The sequence below is a fragment of the Panthera tigris genome, chromosome D1, assembly GCF_018350195.1.
Source record: "Panthera tigris isolate Pti1 chromosome D1, P.tigris_Pti1_mat1.1, whole genome shotgun sequence".
NCBI lineage: Eukaryota > Metazoa > Chordata > Mammalia > Carnivora > Felidae > Panthera > Panthera tigris.
Window position 1 is genome coordinate 103,885,811 of NC_056669.1, and position 20,570 is coordinate 103,906,380.

At 39.4% G+C, this 20,570-nt stretch overlaps 1 protein-coding gene across 2 annotated transcripts; it reads left to right on the forward strand.

Moving 5' to 3' along the window:
* Window positions 1-82: 82 nt before the first annotated feature.
* Window positions 83-19,355, forward strand: MS4A5 (membrane spanning 4-domains A5). 2 transcript variants are annotated; one of them, XM_007092020.3, is made up of 5 exons: window positions 83-342; window positions 4,270-4,398; window positions 6,824-6,880; window positions 8,087-8,239; window positions 19,210-19,355. In XM_007092020.3, exons 1-5 carry the CDS (start codon window positions 190-192, stop codon window positions 19,309-19,311), a joined length of 594 nt encoding a protein of 197 aa, XP_007092082.1. In that variant the 5' UTR covers window positions 83-189; the 3' UTR covers window positions 19,312-19,355. The 2 variants fall into 2 exon arrangements, with proteins under 2 accessions (XP_007092082.1, XP_007092083.1); XM_007092021.3 differs by lacking the exon at window positions 6,824-6,880.
* The last annotated feature ends 1,215 nt before the right edge of the window (window positions 19,356-20,570 follow it).

The following is a 20,570-nucleotide window of genomic DNA, read 5'->3' on the forward strand; positions in this document are numbered from 1 at the left end:
AAATTTTACTCACTAACCTCGAGATCTCGGCCAGTCCTGATATTCTATGACTCTATGACGCTGTGGTTCTACAATTCCAAGACAAAGCACAACAATGCCAGCGCTCCAGACAGCCTTGGAACAGAAGAACATGGTCTAGACTGAAGTAACAAGAACATTTTTTCATTTTAAAATATCAACTACACCATCATGGATTCAAACTCTGCACACAGTCCTGTGTTTCTTGTATTTCCTCCGGAGATCACTGTTTCCAAGCTTCAGTCACCAGAGTTTATAGCCACAACCTATGAATCTAGCGGCCCTTTTCCAAAATCACTTACCACAAAAATGAAAACCTTAGGGGTAAGTAAGATCTGCCCTAATGTATACTCTACTGAGGGTGTGTTAGGGACTGAATGTTTGTGTTTCCCAAAATTCATAGTTGAAACCGTAATTCCAATGTAATGGTGTTTGGAGGTGGGATCTTTTTGGGGTAATTAGTTCATGAGGGTAAACTCTCATGAGTGGGATTAATGCCTTTATAAGAAGAGGTCAGGGAGGTAAGTAGCTCTCTTTCCACCATGTGAACTTACAAAAGACAAGTTTCCAGCCTGTAACCCAGAGGGGGTCTACATCAGAACCCAACCTTGTGGCACCCTGCTATCAAACTTTCAGCCTCCAGAATCATGAGAAATAGATTTCTGTTGTTTATAAGCCATCCAGTCTATGAACCATGGGCTTAATCAGCCACCTCATCAGGGTATTATAGATTCTATTACTTTGTTCAGAAGCCTAAACTAAGATGGGGGTTGGGGGGAGAAGAAAGAGAAAAAAATATTTGGTGGTGCAATGTTTCAAGGTAGGAGCTAATTCCAACTTTTATTTCCACTCAAATCAGGAAGTGTCACATTTCTATACCAACTATGTACAAATTTCTATGGAGAGGAAAAGAATCCTCTGGGCTCTTGAAGGTCACAATTAAAGTAAAAATCTCCAAAATGACCAACTAGGAGTTTTTTCCTACTCAAGTTCAGAGAAAAGGAAGAGAAAATCAAGTAGAAGTCAATAGATCAGGTTCTATATCCTGGGTTACTGAGTTGTACGGTTTTATATTTTCCCAATCAGAACTCAGAATTCATTTTGATAACATGATATGGTATTTTTATATGCGGGGCTTTTGCAGAAAATCCCCTTAATACTGTAAATGCTCATCTCTCCACCCACCTATCCATTTCTTGAATATTAATTATTTTTTATTTACCAATCCTCCTTTCAGACAATGTGATTCAGTATGTTTGAGGCTGTGACAGGGCCTGTATCTCATAACATATTTGTCTTTTCAATCCCAAGCCTTCAAGGATGGAAAATAGGAAAAAATTTTTTTTTTCAGAAAAAAAAAAAACAAAGTAGAGAAAGAGGGCCCACTGACATGCAGGAAAGGGCCAACAGTCTAAACTGCTTTAACATCTATTTAAATATAATGGTACTCAAACAGTTCATATTACTTTAACAAATATGGATTGAACTATGTGCAAAAAATTATGTTAGACACTATAGGGGGTTACAGAAATAAACACAACCCACTTTCTCTCATTGAGAAGAATAAATACATAATTTAGAAATAATAAAGTGACAATATTAAAAACCACATTTCAATGTAGCATCTTATAGGAGCCATATATGGTGGTGGGGGGGAAGGGGTTGGAACCCAGAGAAGGAACAGTTACTTCTACCTAAAAGCAATGAGACTGGGGCTCCTGGGTGCCTCAGTCGGTTAGGTGTCTGACTTTGGCTCGGGTCATGATCTTGTGGTTTGTGGATTCGAGCCCCGCGTCGGGCTCTGTGCTGACAGCTTGGAGCCTGCTTCGGATTCTGTGTCTTCCTGTCTCTCTGCCCCTCACCCGCTTGTGCTCTGTCTCTCTCTGTCTCTCAAAAATGAATAAATGTAAAAAAAAAAAAAAGGTTAAAAGCAATGAGACAACATCATAGCAAATTTGGCATTTAATCTGAACCCTGAAGGAGTGATGGAATTTTCTTAAAGTTTTTTTTTTAATGTTTATTTATCTGAGAGAGACAGAGCATGAGTGGGAGAGGGGCAGAGAGAGAGGGAGACACAGAATCCAAAGCAGGTTCCAGGCCCTGGCCCATCAACACAGAGAGAGCCCCACGCAGGGCTCGAACCACGAACTCTGAGATCATGATCTGAGCCGGAATCGGATGTTTAACCGACTGAGCCACCTAGGTGCCCCAGAAGTGATGGAATTTTAATAAGTAGAAATGAAGGGAAAGGAAGAAGGCAGAATTTTCTAGATAGAGAAAGCACTGTGAACAAAGAGCTCATGGTGGCGTAGTTTGGGAATGGCAAAGAAGAGCTGGGAGAGAGCAAATTAGACTTGAAAGATTTAAGGGGATTGACTAAAAGACAAAAAAGAAATAAGAAAAATCAGGATGGATAAATAAACTGCGGTACATCCCCACAAGGGAATATGACTTGATGGTCAAAATAAATAAGCCATCAAGCCATGAAGAGACATATGGAGAACCTAACATATGCATTGCTAAGTGAAAGAAGCCAGCCTGCGAAGACAACAAACTACATGATTCCAAGTATGTGACAGTCCGGAAAAGCCAAAGTACGGAGACAAAAAGATCAGTGGTTGCCAGGGGATGAAGGGAAGAGGTAGGGTTGACCATGTGGAGGGCAGGATGTTTAGGGAAGGAAAACTATTGTGCACAATACTATAATGGTGGATACAAGCCATTGCACATTCGTCAAAAGCCGCAGAACGTACAACACCTAGAGTGAAGCCTAATGTAAACTATGGATTTTGATTGACAGTGATGTGTCAGTGTTGGTTCATCAATGACAACAAATGTACCAGTATGGGATGTTGGTAGTGGGGGAAGGCAACAGGAAATACATGAGAACTCTGTACTTTTCATGCAATTTTGCTGTGAACCTAAAACCGCTTTTAAAAGTAAAGCCTCTTAATTTAAATAAAATGGTAAGTACGGTAAATTTTGTTATGTATATTTTACCAAAACTATTTGAAATGTGAAAAATCACCTTTAGGAACTAACTGGGAGAGAAAAGGAAACAACCAGGAAGGTAATTTGTGGAGACCTAATTGCCAAGAATCCTATATCCCACCCCTACTTGATTTTACAATATAGACAAGTAGCTTCCAATCTGTGAAACCAACAAATTACCTAAGGAGCTTTATAAAATATATACCTCAGGTCCCTGGGCCTTGTTCCGGAACCACTGAACAGCGATTTTGAGGGTGGTGGTGGTGGTTGAAATCTGTAATTTTTAAACACTTCTCTGAATTGGATGACCACCAGATTGGGCAGCTTTGTTTCAAACAATGTTGGGCAGCTTTGTTTCAAACGGATTGGTTCTGTCTTGCTATCCTACTTCAGCACTGACACAACACTGGAATAGAGAAAAAGGAAGCTGGTGCGGAAAAGCCAGGCAGGAAACAATTTTAATAGTTTAGAGGACTGGGCGGTGGCTATTGCGTTGAACTTACTCAAAGGAACCTGGACTTGAGGAAAATGATCTCATTCACAACTCACCTACTTAAAGGTCATAGTTACCATGGGAGTGAATGAGATTACTCAGACCGAGAAGACAGACGGAGAATAAGAGGGCAGAGAAAACAGACTCACACGCGGTACACCTTCCATTCTTTATGTCACGCTCACCAATCTTCCCTAGCAGTTGTTAAACCCTGGCTTTATTTGTATTCATTATTTGCTTTATTTTTAATTTTTGGAGGAATCTCCATACTTTTTTCCATGGTAATACATCCCCACCAACAGGGCAGCCCATCCTCACCAGCATTTGCTCTCTTGTCTTTTTGATGATAGCCATTTTAACAGATGTGAAGTCCTATTTCCTTGTGGTTTGGATGTGCATTTCCCGGATGCTTGGAGTTTGACATGGACTTCTCAGCCTCACCTGGAGATTCTACTCACTAAGTATAGGATATAGGATACAGGGCCTGAGAGTTTTCATCTCTAATTCCCAGCAGGTCCTAATGTTGCCAGTCCGTGGACTACATTTTCCAGAACACTGATTTAGATCACTTTACCTATTACAAAGTATCAGATAAAGGGATCAAGAAAACACCTGGGAGTATCATAAAAGGGCTTCTGCTATCCTTTCCTTATTTATAAGGAAGGTAATTGCCAAATCCTTTTAACCAAAAAAGGATCATGCACATTTTTGAGAAGGGAACCCACCGTTTTGCTTTCTCCTTATCATGACTTTTCCTCTATTTACAGGCTATCCAGATCCTGTTTGGACTGCTGAACTTTTCCTTTGGAGTTGTTTTCCTTTTTACCCTTGAAAACCCATACCCAAGGTTCCCCTTTATATTTATTTCAGGATATCCATTCTGGAGCTCTGTTTTGGTGAGTATAGGCAATGGAGTTAAATTTGAGGCCACGCCAACGGGAATACTAGGGAATTCTTAATTACAAAATGAGCTGCATTCAGTTGCATGATATGCTTTGAAAAGTTAAAATAAAAATCAACTTTGTTGAAATTTTTTCCCCATTAATTCATCAGAATTGCTGATGTTCCATCACTGGGCCTTGAAGTTCCTTTGGGAACATTTCCTTGGATCTTGACATTATTTGTCCATTAATTCATTCAAAATAAATTGCCATCTTTATAAGCCAGACACAGGGAGGAAGGCAATGAGGGTCCAGAGGTTAATAATACATGGACCCTCACTATGAAAGACGGTATGAAGTTTCCTCAAAAAATAAAAAATAAAACTACTATATGATCCAGAAATTCCACTTCTGGAAATATATCCAAAGGAAATGAAAACCCTATGTTAAAGATGTATCTGCACCTCCATGTCCGTAGCAGCATTATTCAAAACAGCCAAGATATGGAAACAACTTAAGTGTCAATCAACAGATGAATGGATAAAGAACTGTATATACATACTTGTGTGTGTGTGTGTGTGTGCGTGTGTGTGTGTGTGTGTGTGTGTATTACTCAGCCATAAATAACCAAGAAAATCCTGACACTTGCAATAACATGGTTAGACTTTGAGGGCATTATGTTAACGTGAAATGAGTTAGACAGGGAAAGACAAATACTGTACAATCTCACTTATATTTAGAATTTTAAAAACCTCACAGAACTAGAGCTCAGATTTAAGGTTTCCAGGGGCAGAGAGTGAGAAGAGAAGGGATGGAGGGAGGTGTTCAAAAGGCACAAACTTCAGTTATGAGATAAATAAGCATAACTTCAGTTATAAGACAAATGTATGACAGGATGACTACAGTTAACACTGCTGTATGATACATATAGAATTTTTTAAGAGAGTCAATTCTAAGAGTTCTCATCACAAAGAAAAATATTATTTTTCCTCTTTTTCTTTCAATTTTTTTGGGGGGGTGTATCTATATGAGATAACTGATGTCAAGTAAACTCATTATAATCATTTCACACTATGTTTAAGTCATATCATTATGCTGTACGTCCTAAACAGCACTGCATGCCAACTATATCTAAATTAATCTGGGGGGGGGTGGGTAATAAACAAACAAAAAGAGTAACACATGGGCACTTCCTTCAAAGGGCTCTCAATTTACCAAGAAAGCAAACATGTAAACAGGTCATTTCAAAGTACTGGGATTAATGATACCACAGAGGGTGTAGAAAGTGCTTACAGAAGTCGAGATGAAAGTAAAGTAGGGAATTCTTAATCAGAATTTTTTAGAAAAGTCAAGAAACTTTTTAGAAAAGTAAAGAAACAGGTATCTTTGAGCTGCACAGAGACATTTAATCACATTTCATAACATTCAATAAACATTATTTTGGGACCTAGTATAGTGCCAGAGAATAGTGTGTGGGAATTCATAGAAAAAGCAGTTCTTGGTCTCGAGGTCTCTCAGGTGGAGAGTAGGATAATTACCATACGGTGTGATGAGTGAGAACAGACAGGCAAGCTGCCTCTAGAGGAAGGGCACCCACAAAAAGGAGGGGAGACTTCCCAGGAATACTTCCAGTCTGATGGGAGTTTTAAAGGGCCAGTGGTTAAGCAGGAGGAGGGCACACACAGAGGAAGGGAGTGGGGAATGGCTGGGGGTAAGGGGTAGGGATATCTTGCTGCCAAGGGAGAAGGGACACTTTCTATTCTGAGAACTGTAAGAGTTCAGCACAGAGAGTGAGGGTAAGAGGTGAGGCTGAAGCAATACCAGGCGGTGGGACCAGAAACTTAAAAATGGGTGTGCTGTAATCCCATCTGGAGCTTCTGCCAGGTAATGATGCTACTACTATGTATGACTCACCTCCATGAAAATCCTGGGGATTTTTTTCAGAATGCCCAGCCTATTAGCTGGGAGAACACACTGGATCGCACATGGGCATGAAGGATGTTTCTTTTTATTTTTTTAATATGAAATTTATTGTCAAATTGGTTTCCATACAACACCCGGTGCTCATCCCAACAGGTGCCCTCCCCAAGGAGGATGTTTCTTAAAAGGATCACAGAACCTGATCTTATTGGCTGTGAACTGATTTGACACCAATGTGTCGTGACATCAAAGCTGAGTCCACAACAGCTGTAAAAGGAAGATGGATGAGAAAACTAAAGCCCAGTGTTCAAATAGATAGTTAAGACTAAAGCTACTTTCTAGTTCAGTATTTTGTCCGCTACTCATTTGTAGATAGTCATCTGAGGCATCTTGCTCACTGCTTTGAGGATCATAGGAATTAGGAAGGCATGTACAAGAAACGCGGAGAGGTCTGTTCTCTGAGACCTCTTTAGCATCAGCTAAACAAGCCCATCACTAAGATATTTATTCTTTTTAATAGTTCATTAATTCTGGAGCCTTCCTAGTTGCACTGGAAAGAAAACCCACAGGAAGCCTGGTGAGTTAGATTTCTCCTTTCCTAAAAAATGTGTAACATTGAAATAATTAAGTCTAGCCCTGAAAATGAATTTGGAAAATCTTTAAACCACTACAATTCCACAAACTGTCAAGTACTGATACCAATTGATGGCATTTGGCTTTTTTTTGTCCATAGAATCATAAAACACTAATGCCAGGAGAGTTTTCTTTTCTTTTTTTTTTTTAAATTTTTAGTGTTTATTTTTGGGAGAGAGAGAGACAGAGTGCAAGTGGGGGAAGGGCAGAGAGAGAAGGGAGACACAGAATCTGAAACACGCTCCAGGCTCTGAGCTGTCAGCACAGAACCGACGTGGGGCTCGAACCCACGAACTGTGAGGTCATGACCTGAGCCTAAGTTGGACGCTTAACCGACCGAGACGCCCAAGCGCCCCTAGTGCCAGGAGAGTTTTCTAGGTAATCCAGTTTCTTATTTATGAAAACACTGAAACATAGAATAAATCCCCAAGTTCCTATGCCAAAAGGTAAAATGGGTCTCAGCATTTCAGTGACACACTCAGTCATTCTTTTTGTAAGTATTTGCGGTCCCATCTCCTGCCAGACATTTCAACAGACACGAGTTTATTAGCTCACATGACAGGCATAACGTGAAGACAATCTAATTAAACCTTATAAGCAAAAGTTCAAAATAAATAATATAGTGTTAATGAGTGCGAGATTTTAACTTACAGATAAATTATAAGCAGAATATTTTTACTTTTCTCAAAGAATCAAAAATGTGAGATATTAATTAAGAAGCCAAGAAAGTAATTCCAGCCCAGGGTGTCCCCTGCAGGTTTGAAGTTTGGGGAAGAACTAAAAATTGCAAAGAAATACAATGTTTAGTTAGAGTCATGAAACAAAAATGTAAGTAGGTCATGACTTTTACCAGGGCATCAAAATGCAATGCAAGGTGACAACGCCTAAGTCCCTTTTTGTCCAGTGTGCACTCCTTCCCCAAGTAAATGGGAGTTAACTCGGGTACAGATCATGGAGGACAGAAGGATTTTTCAGAGCTCCCTGGATCCCATTATTCTGTGGCTGAGAGCCCGAAGCCCAAAGGGATGAAGTGTCTCACAGATGATCACACAGCTGCCTAGTGGCATTGCAATGCTGTGACTAAAACCCTCTCCCGGTCTTCCCACTGCTGCTCTGCCTACAGCCTGCGTGTTATGTTCATCTCTTTCAGGTGAAGACAACCCAAGCAATGAATTCTCTTAGTGCCTTGGCAGCAACAGCCGGAATTATTCTCATTGCACTTGGTCTCGTTCTAGATCAAAACTACTTTTGTGGCCATGAAGACACAAATGGTCGGTGCTGGGCCATTAATACCCTATTCATTGTAAGTATGCCACATTTTTACAGTAAGGGATAATGGGGGTAATCGTAAAGATTTATTAGCACCCGATCAGCAAAATCTAAATAACATTGTAGACATATGTATTGTCTTTTATTTACGAACATTTACAGAAATAATAGGATCTTCTAGGTTATACCAGCATTGTGGAATAGAAAAATAAACGCATTACGACCCCCACCTTTAGGATTTCACAGATGAGTAGAGAAGGCAAAACGTGTACCAATGAGTAATATAAAAGACCGAGTGTTACAAGAGGAAAACTACAGGTAGAGCAGTTCGGTAGTAATTCATAGCCCTAGATGTACATTAGAATCACGAGGGGAATGTTTTTATGGTTTTGGTTTTGGCTTTAATATTTAGTCTGGACTTCTGACAAAACATGGCATACACTGAAAACAGGGATTTACTTCTAATCTTTCCAAAACACCACTAATATTAAATGTAAGGTAAAAGATGTAAATCTACAGAAAAAACAGTCAACAAGACCCATCAAAATGTGCAGAGAAAGCTGGAAAGTAATCACCTGAGGAAAAGGGAGTCCTTACAGAAGTAAAATATGGTGGGGCACTTGGGTGACTCACTAGGTTAAGTGTCTGCCTTCGGCTCAGGTCATGATCTCACAGCTCATGAGTTCGAGCCCCACGTTGGGCTCTGTGCTGACAGCTTAGAGCCTGGAGCCTGTTTCAGATTTGGGTCCCTCTCTCTCTGCCCCTCCCCTGCTCATGCTCTGTTTCTCTCTCTCTCTGAAAAATGAAATTAAACAATTTTTTGTAAAAGTAAAATATTGGGGTGCCTGGGTGGCTCAGTTGGTTGAGTGGCTCAGGTCATGATCTCCTGGTTTATGGGTTCGAGCCCCGCGTTGGGCTCTGTGCTGACAGCTCAGAGCCTGAAGCCTGCTTCAGATTCCGTGTCTCCCTCTTTCTCTGCCCCTCCCGCAATCATGCTCTGTCTCTCTCAATAATATAATAAATAAATGTTAAAAAAAAGTAAAAAAAAAAAAAAAAAAAAGTAAAATATGGACATCGCAAGAGCAGACATCCTTCCTCATCTTTTTCCTGTGCTTAGAATGAAAGCATGCATGGGGCACCTGGGTGGCTCAGTCGGTTAAGCATTCGACTTTGGCTCAGGTCATGATCTCACGGTCTGTGAGTTCAAACCCCACATCGGGCTTTGTGCCGACAGGTTGGAGCCCGGAGACTGCTTCAGATTCTGTGTCTCCCTCTCTCTCTGCCCCTCCCCTGTTCATGCCGTCTCTCTCTGTCTCAAAAATAAATAAACATTAAAAAAATCAAAAATATAAAAGAATGAAAGCATGCAGTTTTTCATCATTAGGTATGCTGTCGGCTGAGGGTTTTTTATATGGACTTGATCAGATTGAATAAGTTTTTTCTCTTCCCAGTTTGTTAAATGTATTTACCACGTGTGTTGAATTTAGTGAAATTCTTTTTCTAGATCTACTGAGACAATCATGAGGTCTTTGTCCTTTATTCTATTATTATGCTGCATTGCATTGATTGCCTTTTTGTCTTAAAGAAACCTTACATTCCTAGGATAAATCCCACTCAGTCATGGTATATAATCCTTTACAAATGTTATCAGATTCAGCTTTCTAGTACTTTGTTAAAGATTTTTGCATCTATATAAGGGATACTGGCCTATAGTCATCTTTTCTTGTGACGTCTTTATTTTTTGTGTCTGGTTAATACTGGCATTATAGAATGAGTTGGAAAATATTCCTTCCTCTTATACTTTTTGTTAAATTTTGTGAAAATTGGTATCAAACTTTCTGTAAACGTTAGGAAGACTCACTGGTGAAGTCTCCTGGGTCTGGGTTTTTCTTTGTGGGATGTTTTTACAATCACTGTTATCCGTGTATTTAGGTTTTCTATTTCCTCTTGGATCAGTTTCAGGAGCTTGTCCCTTATTGTTGGCCTGAGTGAATGAAGAAACATGACAATACTGATTTTCAAAGAAGGTTGCCATGGTAATACTGTGTATGTAGGGTTGTCTACCAATAACCTAGCACCTTGAACTAGCACAGAGGAGATAAAGTAGCCAAGATGATAAGCCCATCGCCATCAATGGCATCTGTCATTTTGAAGGGGGAATAATTTTGTTCTGGTCATCTTGAGCAGAGGAAGCAGTCTAGTTCCTAATTGTGAGGAGCACAGGGCCACCTGTGCATTAGCTGTCCTAATCTTTTAGACCATTTGCTTCCGTGAGGTTTCTAGATTATAGCTTGATGTCTATAATAAGTGTGGTAGTGGTGGTGGTGGTGGAGGTTTCCATAAGATCTTATGAAAAAAGACTCAAGTGTACTCTTTCCCTGATGGTATTTCCAAAATAACCAATCCCCTGCCTAAGGTCACACAAAAACGATTAGCTGGCTGGCAAGGGAAAGTAGTCCACATCTGTTTGGGGGGGGGGGGGAAGACAAATTTTATAATCAGTTATCAGAAAAGAAGTTATATAATTCACTGAGATATAACACAGAATCAATTTCTGAGGATTTAGTCAATGATTACCAGGAAGTAAGAAGATATCAGGGACAGCAAAGGCCTTAGAAAATCTACCCCTGCCTGCAGATACAAGGAATCAGCAGCCTCCAACAGGTGGAATATATGAAGAAGAGTCTCTCCTACAGCCAATTTCCTACACATAGACAAGACTGGAAAAGGTTTCTTACAAGTTTTTACTAAGCGATCCAAGGTAATTGGTCCTAGAGAGGATACTGGTCAAAAAGACATTTTACTCATTAGCCCTGGTGGCTGAATAAGAAGACAGAATTTTAAATCTATAATTATTCCTTCCCTAAGATTTATTCTTTTTTTTTAGTGTTTATTTTTGAGAGAGAGACACACAAGAGTGAGAATGAGGGGCGGCAGAGAGAGGGAGACACAGAATCTGCAGCGGGCTCCAGCACAGAGCCCTGTCAGCCCTGTCTGTGCCCTGTCAGCACAGAGCCTGATGCAGGGCTTGAACTCACAAGCCGTGAGATCATGACCTGAGCTGAAGTTGGACGCTTAACCAACTGAGCCATCCAGGCGCTCCCCCACCCCATGATTTATTCTTATAGATACACAAAAACATAGATAAAAGGCAGATGGGCAAACAGGATGGTTAGTGGCAAAGCTTTGGCAGACTGTCTTTTTCCTCCCCCACCAAGTAAAAAGTAAACAGGAACAAATGTGAAGGGCTAATGAAAAAGTCCTGGGAGACCTGATTTCTAGGACAAATCAACACTATTCAATAAAAAGTGCTAGACTCCCCTCGTCAACAGGGATGTGCAAACCCTGCACAGGGTTGCTCAAACAGATTCAGTGGAATAGTCACTAAATGAGTCAAAGGACCAGGACCAAAATGGTGAGGGGTCTGGCTAGACCTCTCTGGGGGTCTCTGTGACTGTCTGGCACCTTCAAAGACCACCAGGAAAATCAAAGGCAGTTAAAAGCTGAATGTATTAAATCTGCTAATCACAGGAGAGCATAGGGTCTCAGATGCAATAAGGGGAACCAGAAAAGAGCATTTATAGGCTTTCATCAGCTAGAGTAGTCACAAGGTAATTTTAGGGGAGAGGAACAGTAGTCTGGAAAGGATCTGGTCAGAGTTGCAAACTAGAATAGTTGCAAGGATAGTCAGTGGTCTAATTTTTGGAAAACATTAATTCACATGGAATCACCATTAAGACATTTCTCTGTGGTCTTACCTTGAACATAAGGCTCTGAGAAGCCTTATGTTAAAACCTTGAACTTAGATATTTGGTCTTGCATCCATACCATGCTTTGGTGCACCTCAATTTGCTGAGTCAAAGTACAGTTACTTTTCAAATCATGGTTTCTTTCCATGATCAATTCTTAATAATCTTAACTAAAACTAAAGACCATGAAAATTACCAAAAGGAAAAAGTAGAAGCCACTGGACTAACAGTTAACTTCTCAAAAGCAACAATAAAAGCCAGAGACTGAACGATATCTTCAGTGTTTTGAAACAAACAAAAAAATACCAACCAAGAGCCTGTCATTCATGGCCCATTAAAACATCTTACAAGAATGAAGTGAAATGAAGTCTCTTCAGAGACGCAAAATTCAAGCTTGTCTCCTGCAGAACAGCATTAAAGGAATAATAATGAACTCCAAGTACAAAGAAAATGATAGCACAATGAGACACAAGAAGGAAGGAAGAACAAAGAATGTGATAAACACATGGACAAATACGAGTGAAGGCTGCTTGTGTAATACAGCAATAATAAGATACACTGAGATTAAAAATAAAGTATTTAAAATACCAGTCAGGGGGCACCTGGGTGGCTCAGTGGGTTAAGCGGCTGACTTCAGCTCAGGTCATGATCTCGTGGTCCATGAGTTCGAGCCCCACGTCGGGCTCTGTGCTGACACCTCAGAGCCCGGAGCCTGTTTCGAATTCTGTGTCTCCCTCTCTCTCCGACCCTCCCCCGTTCATGCTCTGTCTCTCTCTGTCTTAAATATAAATAAACGTTAAAAAAAATTAAACAAAATTAAAAATAGAATAATAATAAAATACCAGTCAGAATTAACATGTAAATAGAGAAGGGAGCAAATCGTGTTTTTGCTATTTGAGTTTGCTAGAGGCCTGAGTTTTCCCTGAGAAGAGGGTGAAGGTTTGAAGAACTTTAGACTTTGATATGTTTTAAAACTTAATGGTATCATCAAAAGTAAAAAACTAGCTCACAGATATATTTTGTCTACTATTCCAACACCAACAGAATACACATTTTTGTAACACACACAAAAAAAATGATTATATATTGGTAAATATGACAATTTCAGATTAATACCAAAGGTTGAAGTCATAATGTATGCCCTATGCAATAAAACCATAAACAATGATTTAAAATAATTTCAAAAGCCCCTACGTGGTTGGATATGAAGAAGTGTGCTTCAAAGGAATTATCGGATCAGAGAAAAAATTAAAATATAAATCCAAACATGTTCTGAAATGAAAGCTCAAAACCTGGAGGGCAGACGGTAGAACAATACTTTAAGGCAATTCATAGCTTAGAAATGTAGATACTATAAATTATGAAACTTTGAAAAACAATGGTCCAAACATTAATCTCAGGGATTAAAGGAGAGAAAAGTTAGCCCAAAGAAAGAAGAATAAATTAATATATAATGACAAGAATGGAAATTAGTAAAAAAGAAATCATGCATACATTAGAAAGGAGTAAAACAGCCAATGACTGGTTTACAGAAAATACTCATAAAATATACAAATCCTTGGGGCACCTGGGTGGCTCAGTCAGTTAAGCGTCCGACTTCAGCTCGGGTCCTGATCTCACGGTTTGTGGGTTTGAGCCCCGCATCAGGCTCTGGGCTGACAGCTCAGAGCCTGCTTCGGATTCTTTGTCTCCCTCTCTCTCTCTGTCCCTCCCCTACTCATGCTCTGTCTCTGTCTCTCAAAAATACATAAACATTAAAAAGAATTTTTAAATATACAAATCTTTTTTTATGGTTATGACAGAGTAATTTATATCAGAGCATCCCTCTAGTGAAAACCACTTTAATTAAAAGCTTATTAGAATTTCAAAACATTTCCAGCTGTTTGAATATACATGAAAGATACCACAGCCGCCAGGATTTGAAGTGCAAGGATCGTGTAAGAATTGTACACATTGAAGTAAACCCAAAATGCTCCATCGCATTCCTCCACAAGTTATTTGCTGACTCCTAACGTGTAGGATGCAAAGCTCAGAAGCCAAGTTGATAGGAAGCTAAGAGGCTAAAAGGCCAAGAATAGATTTCAGCAGTCATGCAGTGCTGGGGACAGACACACAAACTGTTCAGAGTCCACCAACAGCAGTGGTGGAGTCTAGTAAACACCCCGAAATTTCACTTCTGAAGAAAGACTACACCCTAGAACCAAGGACAAAAGAAACAGATCAGCCATCCCACAAAACTGAAATCCATCCTTGGAATTATTCTGATCAAGGTAACCTTCCCCTAATCTGTCTGATGGAAGAAAATTACATCATCTCCAGAGGAAGACAACATAATTTACAATTTCTACCATTTTTTGCATATTACGTTTAAGTGTAAACAAACAAACAAACAAACAAACAAACACCAGACAGAACCACTCATGCCAGAAGATAGGACATCCCATTCAAAGGAATAAAGGTAAACTTCCAACTGACTTCTCACTTGGAGGCCTGATAGAGGCCGCAGGACAGCGGAATGACATTTTTAAAGTGCCAAAATAAATAACGCGTGGAATTCTATGTCCAGTGAAAATGTTCTTTAAAAGTAAAGTTGAAATAGAGATATCAAACCAACACAAACTGAAAACAATTGGCATTGGCAAATTAGCCCTGAAGAATATTGAATCAGTAATCAAAAACCTCCCAAAAGAGAAAAATCCAGGACCAGATGGCTTCACTGGCAAATTCTACCAAACATTTAAAGAAGAATTAATACCAATCCTTCTTAAACTCTTCTAAAAGGTGGAAGCATCCAAATTCATTTTATAAGCCCAGGAATACCCACACCAAAACAAGACAAGTACACCACAAGAAAATTGCAAGCCAATATCCCTGATGAATATAGATGTAAAAATCCTCGACACATTATTAGCAAACTGGATTCAAGAGTATATTAAAAGTCGCATACACTATTATCAAGTGGTGTTTATTCCAGGGATACCAGGTTCAACATATACAAATCAGTCAATGTGATATACCACAATAACATAATGAAGAATGAAAATCATACGACCATCTCAATAGATGAAGAAAAAGAATTTGACAAAACTTAACATGCAAAATTTAAACATAATTTAAATTCTCAACACACTGAGATAAAGAAACCTATCTCAACATAATAAAGGCCATATATGACAAGCCCACAGGAACAAGACAAGGATGCCTACTCTTAACACTTCTATTCAACAAAGTACAAGAAATCCTAGCCACAGCAATTGGGGGAAGAAAGGGGAAAAAATGAAAAAAAAAAAAGAAGAGGGGAGGGGACGGGAGGGAAGGGAAGGGAAGGGAAGGGAAGGGAAGAGAAGAGAAGAGAAGAGAAGAGAAGAGAAGAGAAGAGAAGAGAAGAAGAGAAGAGAAAGCACCCAAATCAGAAAGGAAGAAGTAAAAATGTCTCTGCTTGCAGATGACATATTATACACAGAAAACCCTAAAGATTCCACCAAAAAAACTATCAGAACTAATAAAATGAATTCAATAAGATTGCAGGATCCAAATACCAATATATAAAAATAAGTTGCATTTCTACATGCTAATAAAGATCTATGAGAAAGAAATTAAGAAATCACATCTGCAATTGCATCAAAAAAGATAAAGTACCTAGGAATAAATTTAATCAAGGAGGTGAAGGAACTTGAAGACATTGATGAAAGAAACAGAAGGCACAAATAAATGGGAAGATATCCCGTGTTCATAGATTAGAAGGGTTAATATTGTTAAAATGCCAGTACTACCCAGAGCAATCTGCAGATTCAATCAATCCCCATCAAACTACCGATGGCATTTTTCTCAGAAATAAAAAATAATCCTAAAATTTTCATGGAACCACGAAAGACCCAAAGAGCAGAGCAGCAATCTTGAGAAAGAAAAACAAAGCTGAAGGCATCACATTTCTTGATTTCAAATGTACTATAAAGCTATGGTTCTCAAAAACAGTAAGGTATACAAACAGACGCACAGGTCAATGGAATGAATACAGTCATAAACGTATGCATGTATGACCAATTAATTTACAACAAAGGAGGGGCGCCTGGGTGGCTCAGTCAGTTAAGTGTTTGACTTTGGCTCAGGTCACGATCTCACAGTTCGTTGGTTCAAGTCCTGCGTCAGGCTCTGTGCTGACAACTCAGAGCCTGGAGCCTGCTTCGGATTCTGTGTCTCCCACTCTCTCTCTCTCTCTCTCTCCCTCTCTCTCTGCCCCTCCCCCACTCATTCTCTCTCTCTCTCTCTCTCTCTCTCTCTCTTTCTCTCTCTCTCTCAAGAATGAATAAATGTTAAAAAAAATTTAAAAACATTCACAACAAAGGAGCCAAGAATATATGATGGGGAAAGGACAGTCTCTCCAATAAATGGTTATCAGGAAAATTAAAAGGCCACACACAAAGAAATGTAACTAGACCACTATCTTACACCATACATAAAAATCAATTCAAAATAGATAAAATCTATCTATTTTGAATGAATAGAAAAATCATTCAAAATAAAGACCTGAATGTAAGACCTAAAATCATAAAACTCCTAGAAGAAAACACAGGTAGTAAACTCTCTGACATCAGTCTCGGCAATGATGGTTTGGATTTGATACCTGAGGCAAAAGCAGCAAAAGCAAAATAAACAAGAGGGGCTACATCAAACTAAAAAGCTTCTGCAAAGCAAAGGAAACCATCAATAAAACGCAAATGCAACCTACGGAATAGGAGAAAATATTTACAAGTCACATATCTAATAAGGGGCTGACATACAAAATATATAAAGAGCTTGTACAACAGCAAAAAAAATTAAAAAGTGGGCAGGGGATCTGAATAGACATTTTTCTAAAGAAGACATACAGATGGCTAACGAGTACATGAAAAGACACACTATATCGTGAGTCATCAGGGAAATGCAAATCAAAACCACAATGAAATATCACCTCACATCTGTTAGAAGGCTATTATCAAAAAGACAAGAAATAACAAGAGTCAGTGAGGCTGTGGAGAAAAGGGATCCCTTGTGCACTGGCGGTGGGAATGGATATCGGTGCAGCCACCATGGAAAACAATACGGAGGGTCCTCAAAAAAAATTCAAAATAAAACTATATAATCCGGCAACTACACTTCTGAGTATGTATACGAAGGAAGAGAAAACACTAACTCAAAAAGATATGAGCCACCTTCATATTCTTTGCAGCGTTATTTACAATAGCCAAGACATGGAAACAAGCTAGACGTCCGTGAACAGATGCATATGTGGTTCACTTACAATGGGATATTATTCAGTGATGAGAAAGAAGGAAAGCCACCTGTCTGTAACAACACGAATGGACTCTGAAGACATTATGCTAAGTGAAATCTCCATCCGACTAGATGGAGGGAAACAAGTACTGTATGATATCTCTTACATGTGGAATCTTACAAAGCCAATTTCATGAGAACAGAGTGGAATGGTGGTTACCAGGGGCTGCGGGGTGGAGAATTCGGACAGATGCTCGTCAAAGAGTACAAACTTCCAGCTAGAAGATGAATAAGCTCCGGAGGTCTAATGCACGGCAATGTCAATATTACTAACAATACTGTATTATATACTTTAGTGTTGCAAAGAGATTAGATCTTAAATATTCTCACCACCAAAAAAACCCCAAATTGATAATTAGGTGACATGATGGAAGTAATTAGCTAACCAATGTGATGGTGACCATCAAATCAACATATTGTATACCTTAAACTTAAACAGGCTTATATACCAATTATAACTTAATTTAAAAAAAAAGTAAGTGAAAAGGCAAGGCCCAGAATGGGAGTTAATCTCCTCAATACATCTATCTGACTGAAGACCCATATCCAGAAAGTATTAAGCACTCCTGCAAATCAATAATAAAAAGACAAAACAAAAAAAAAAAGTAGCACTTGAACAAGCTCTTCACAAAGAAAGACATGCCAATGGCCAGTAAGCACGTAACAATTTGTTCAACATTATCAGTTATGAGAAGAACGCAAATTCAAATCTCAATGTTTGTATGCACACCAGAATGACTTTAATTACAAGGACTGGCAAAACCAAATGTTGGCAGGAATGTGAAGCAAATGGAATTCTTGTACATTTTTGGTGGGAATGTAAAATGGCTCAACCACATTGGAAAACTATCTGGCAGTTTTTATGAAAATTAATCAGGCCTAGTTTATGTCTCCACAATATATATAAGAATATTCACAGAAAATCTATTCTAATAGTAAAAACTAGAAACAATTCAAATGTCTATCAACAACAGAGTGGCTAAAGAAACGGACTATTCAAACAGCAGGATATTACTTAAGAAACAAAACAGAGGGGCGCCTGGGTGGCTCAGTCGGTTAAGCCTCCGAGTACAGCTCAGGTCATGATCTCCTGGCTCGTGGATTCGAGCCCCACGTCGGGCTCTGTGCTGACAGCTCGGAGCCTGGAGCCTGCTTCGGATTCTGTGTCTCCCTCTCTGCTCCTGCCCCGCTCACGCACAGACACACTCTCTCTCTAATATAAATAAACATTAATAAATAAAATAAAAACCATGTGACTCTAAAATAAACAGTTTGTCAACCTATACTCACACCACGTAGACACGGTTGCAGAACAGAATGTGAACCCTATGATCTTCACAAACTTTCACTGGCAGAACACTGCGTGTCCAGCCTCTGGGCTCCCAACAAAGTGTATATACTGTTCGTGCTCTTTGGTGCCAAGATACAAAGCATTTTAAGGGTCTCTGGCAGTTATAAAAAGAACGGAAGATGGTACTATTAGCCTATGCTTCGATCTGTATGTCTTTTTCGACATGTTCCTCTTTTTTCTGGGCCCTGTAGGGTTTTCCCCTCTCTTCTTTCTTTCCTTTTCTATTTTTGCTTCTATTTTTTTTTCCTATTTCTTAATCTTTCTCCTTCAAAAGACTACTTTTTTGATATCATTTTTTATATTGGTATATATTTATGAAATGGAGGCTTTCCTGCCTATAATACAGAAAATGTATTGTTTTGTATGACTTTCTCGAAGAAAATAATAGGCCGTCCTGCGCGGTGTTAAAATGCCTGTATATTCTTATGATCATGCACTAATTTACTTCGTAGGCACGGGATGCACTTGGGACACGTGGGAGAGCTTTTCCCACCTGGGCATTTCTACCTCACTGTCATCAGAAAAATCATTATTGTGCTAATACCATGATTCTCCTTTTTTTTCCTTCTTCTTCTTTTTCTTCCGTTGCAGGGAATTTTGATTATGTTGATGGCCTTCAGCGTTATTGAATTATTCATCTCTCTGTCGTTCTCAATTCTGAAGAGATGCTTTTATTGTTGCAACTGTGACTAATGGTGCTGAAGCATACTGTGGGAATAAAGATGTGTTACAATCTTTAGGTGAGTTCCTCCTCACCTCCTAAAGAGGTGAGTTCCGTGTGGGAGAAAAAGCCAGCGGGAACATAGAACCTTAAGGCTGGCAACTGTCTGAAGCAAAAGGGGAGTGACTTCAGAGGGTGGGCTCTGGGAACATTCTGGCTAATAAAACACATCCTTGCCAGGTCCTCCTCTCCCTCAATCACATGGTCACCTTGCTGTCGCCTCCTGTTATTCATGCATCCACTGAGCAACACAGCATCGCCACCGTACAAATTGAGAAATGAGCCAAAGCCCACGGTGTGGGGTGAGCAGGTCCGTGACGTCTCCCGCCGATCTCTCCAAGAGACTCTACCTTAACGGCTCCTTCTCCATGGTTGTATGGAAAAATGAGGTGGTCTGGAAGAATGGCTCGACCCACACATTTTACAATGATACTGCAAGATCATTAATGTTAGCCACTCATAATAACCAGAGGAGTTAACAATGAAGGTATATATCGGTAAAAGCCACTAGAGCGGTCCGGGCACTGTGCTAACTATTTTAAGTGTGTTACTCATTGAACCTCACAAAAAGTCTAAGAGGTGAATGTTATTGTTATATTCATTTCATGGGCCAGGGAGCTGAAGTCAAGAGAGGGTAAGTAAAGTGCCCCCGGTGACAAAGCCCACAATGTCAGAGCCATGACAGCAACAGGCGGCCTGGCTCCAGAGTCCAGGGTTTTGATCCCTATACCCACGTACCAACGTCCCTTAAACTCTTGGTCTCAGAACCCCTTTACACTCAAAACAATTATTCAAGACCCATCACACATAATACAAGTAACATTTTATTAACACAACATTTTATTAACATGACATTTTTTCCAAAAGAAAAAAGAAAATTAGTGTGGAGAGTGGTGCTGTTACATAGTTTTACAAATCCTCTTTTTTTTTTTTAGGTTACTTAACATTATTTTATTTTTATTTTTTAAAGGTATAGTTTATATACCAAAAAAATGCACACGTTTCATGCATACGTATTCCCTGATGCCATCCCCATACCCAAGGTACTCAGCATATCCATCACCTCTAAAAATGTTCCTGTGCTCTTTTGAGGGTTTTTTTGTTTGTTTTTTTGTTTGTTTTTTGGCAAGAACACTTAATGTGAGGTCTATTCCCTTCACATATTTTAAAGTGTACAATTCTGTATTAGTAACTAAGTACTCTGTTGCACAGATCTCTAGAACTTACTCAT

Bases quoted from the DNA above. Each gene is read 5' to 3' on its own strand.
- MS4A5 (XM_007092020.3), top strand. From the start codon at position 190: ATGGATTCAAACTCTGCACACAGTCCTGTGTTTCTTGTATTTCCTCCG. The intron at 6,881-8,086 runs GTGAGTTAGATT...CATCTCTTTCAG, and splicing joins GAAAACCCACAGGAAGCCTG to GTGAAGACAACCCAAGCAAT. The intron at 8,240-19,209 runs GTAAGTATGCCA...CTTCCGTTGCAG, and splicing joins CCATTAATACCCTATTCATT to GGAATTTTGATTATGTTGAT.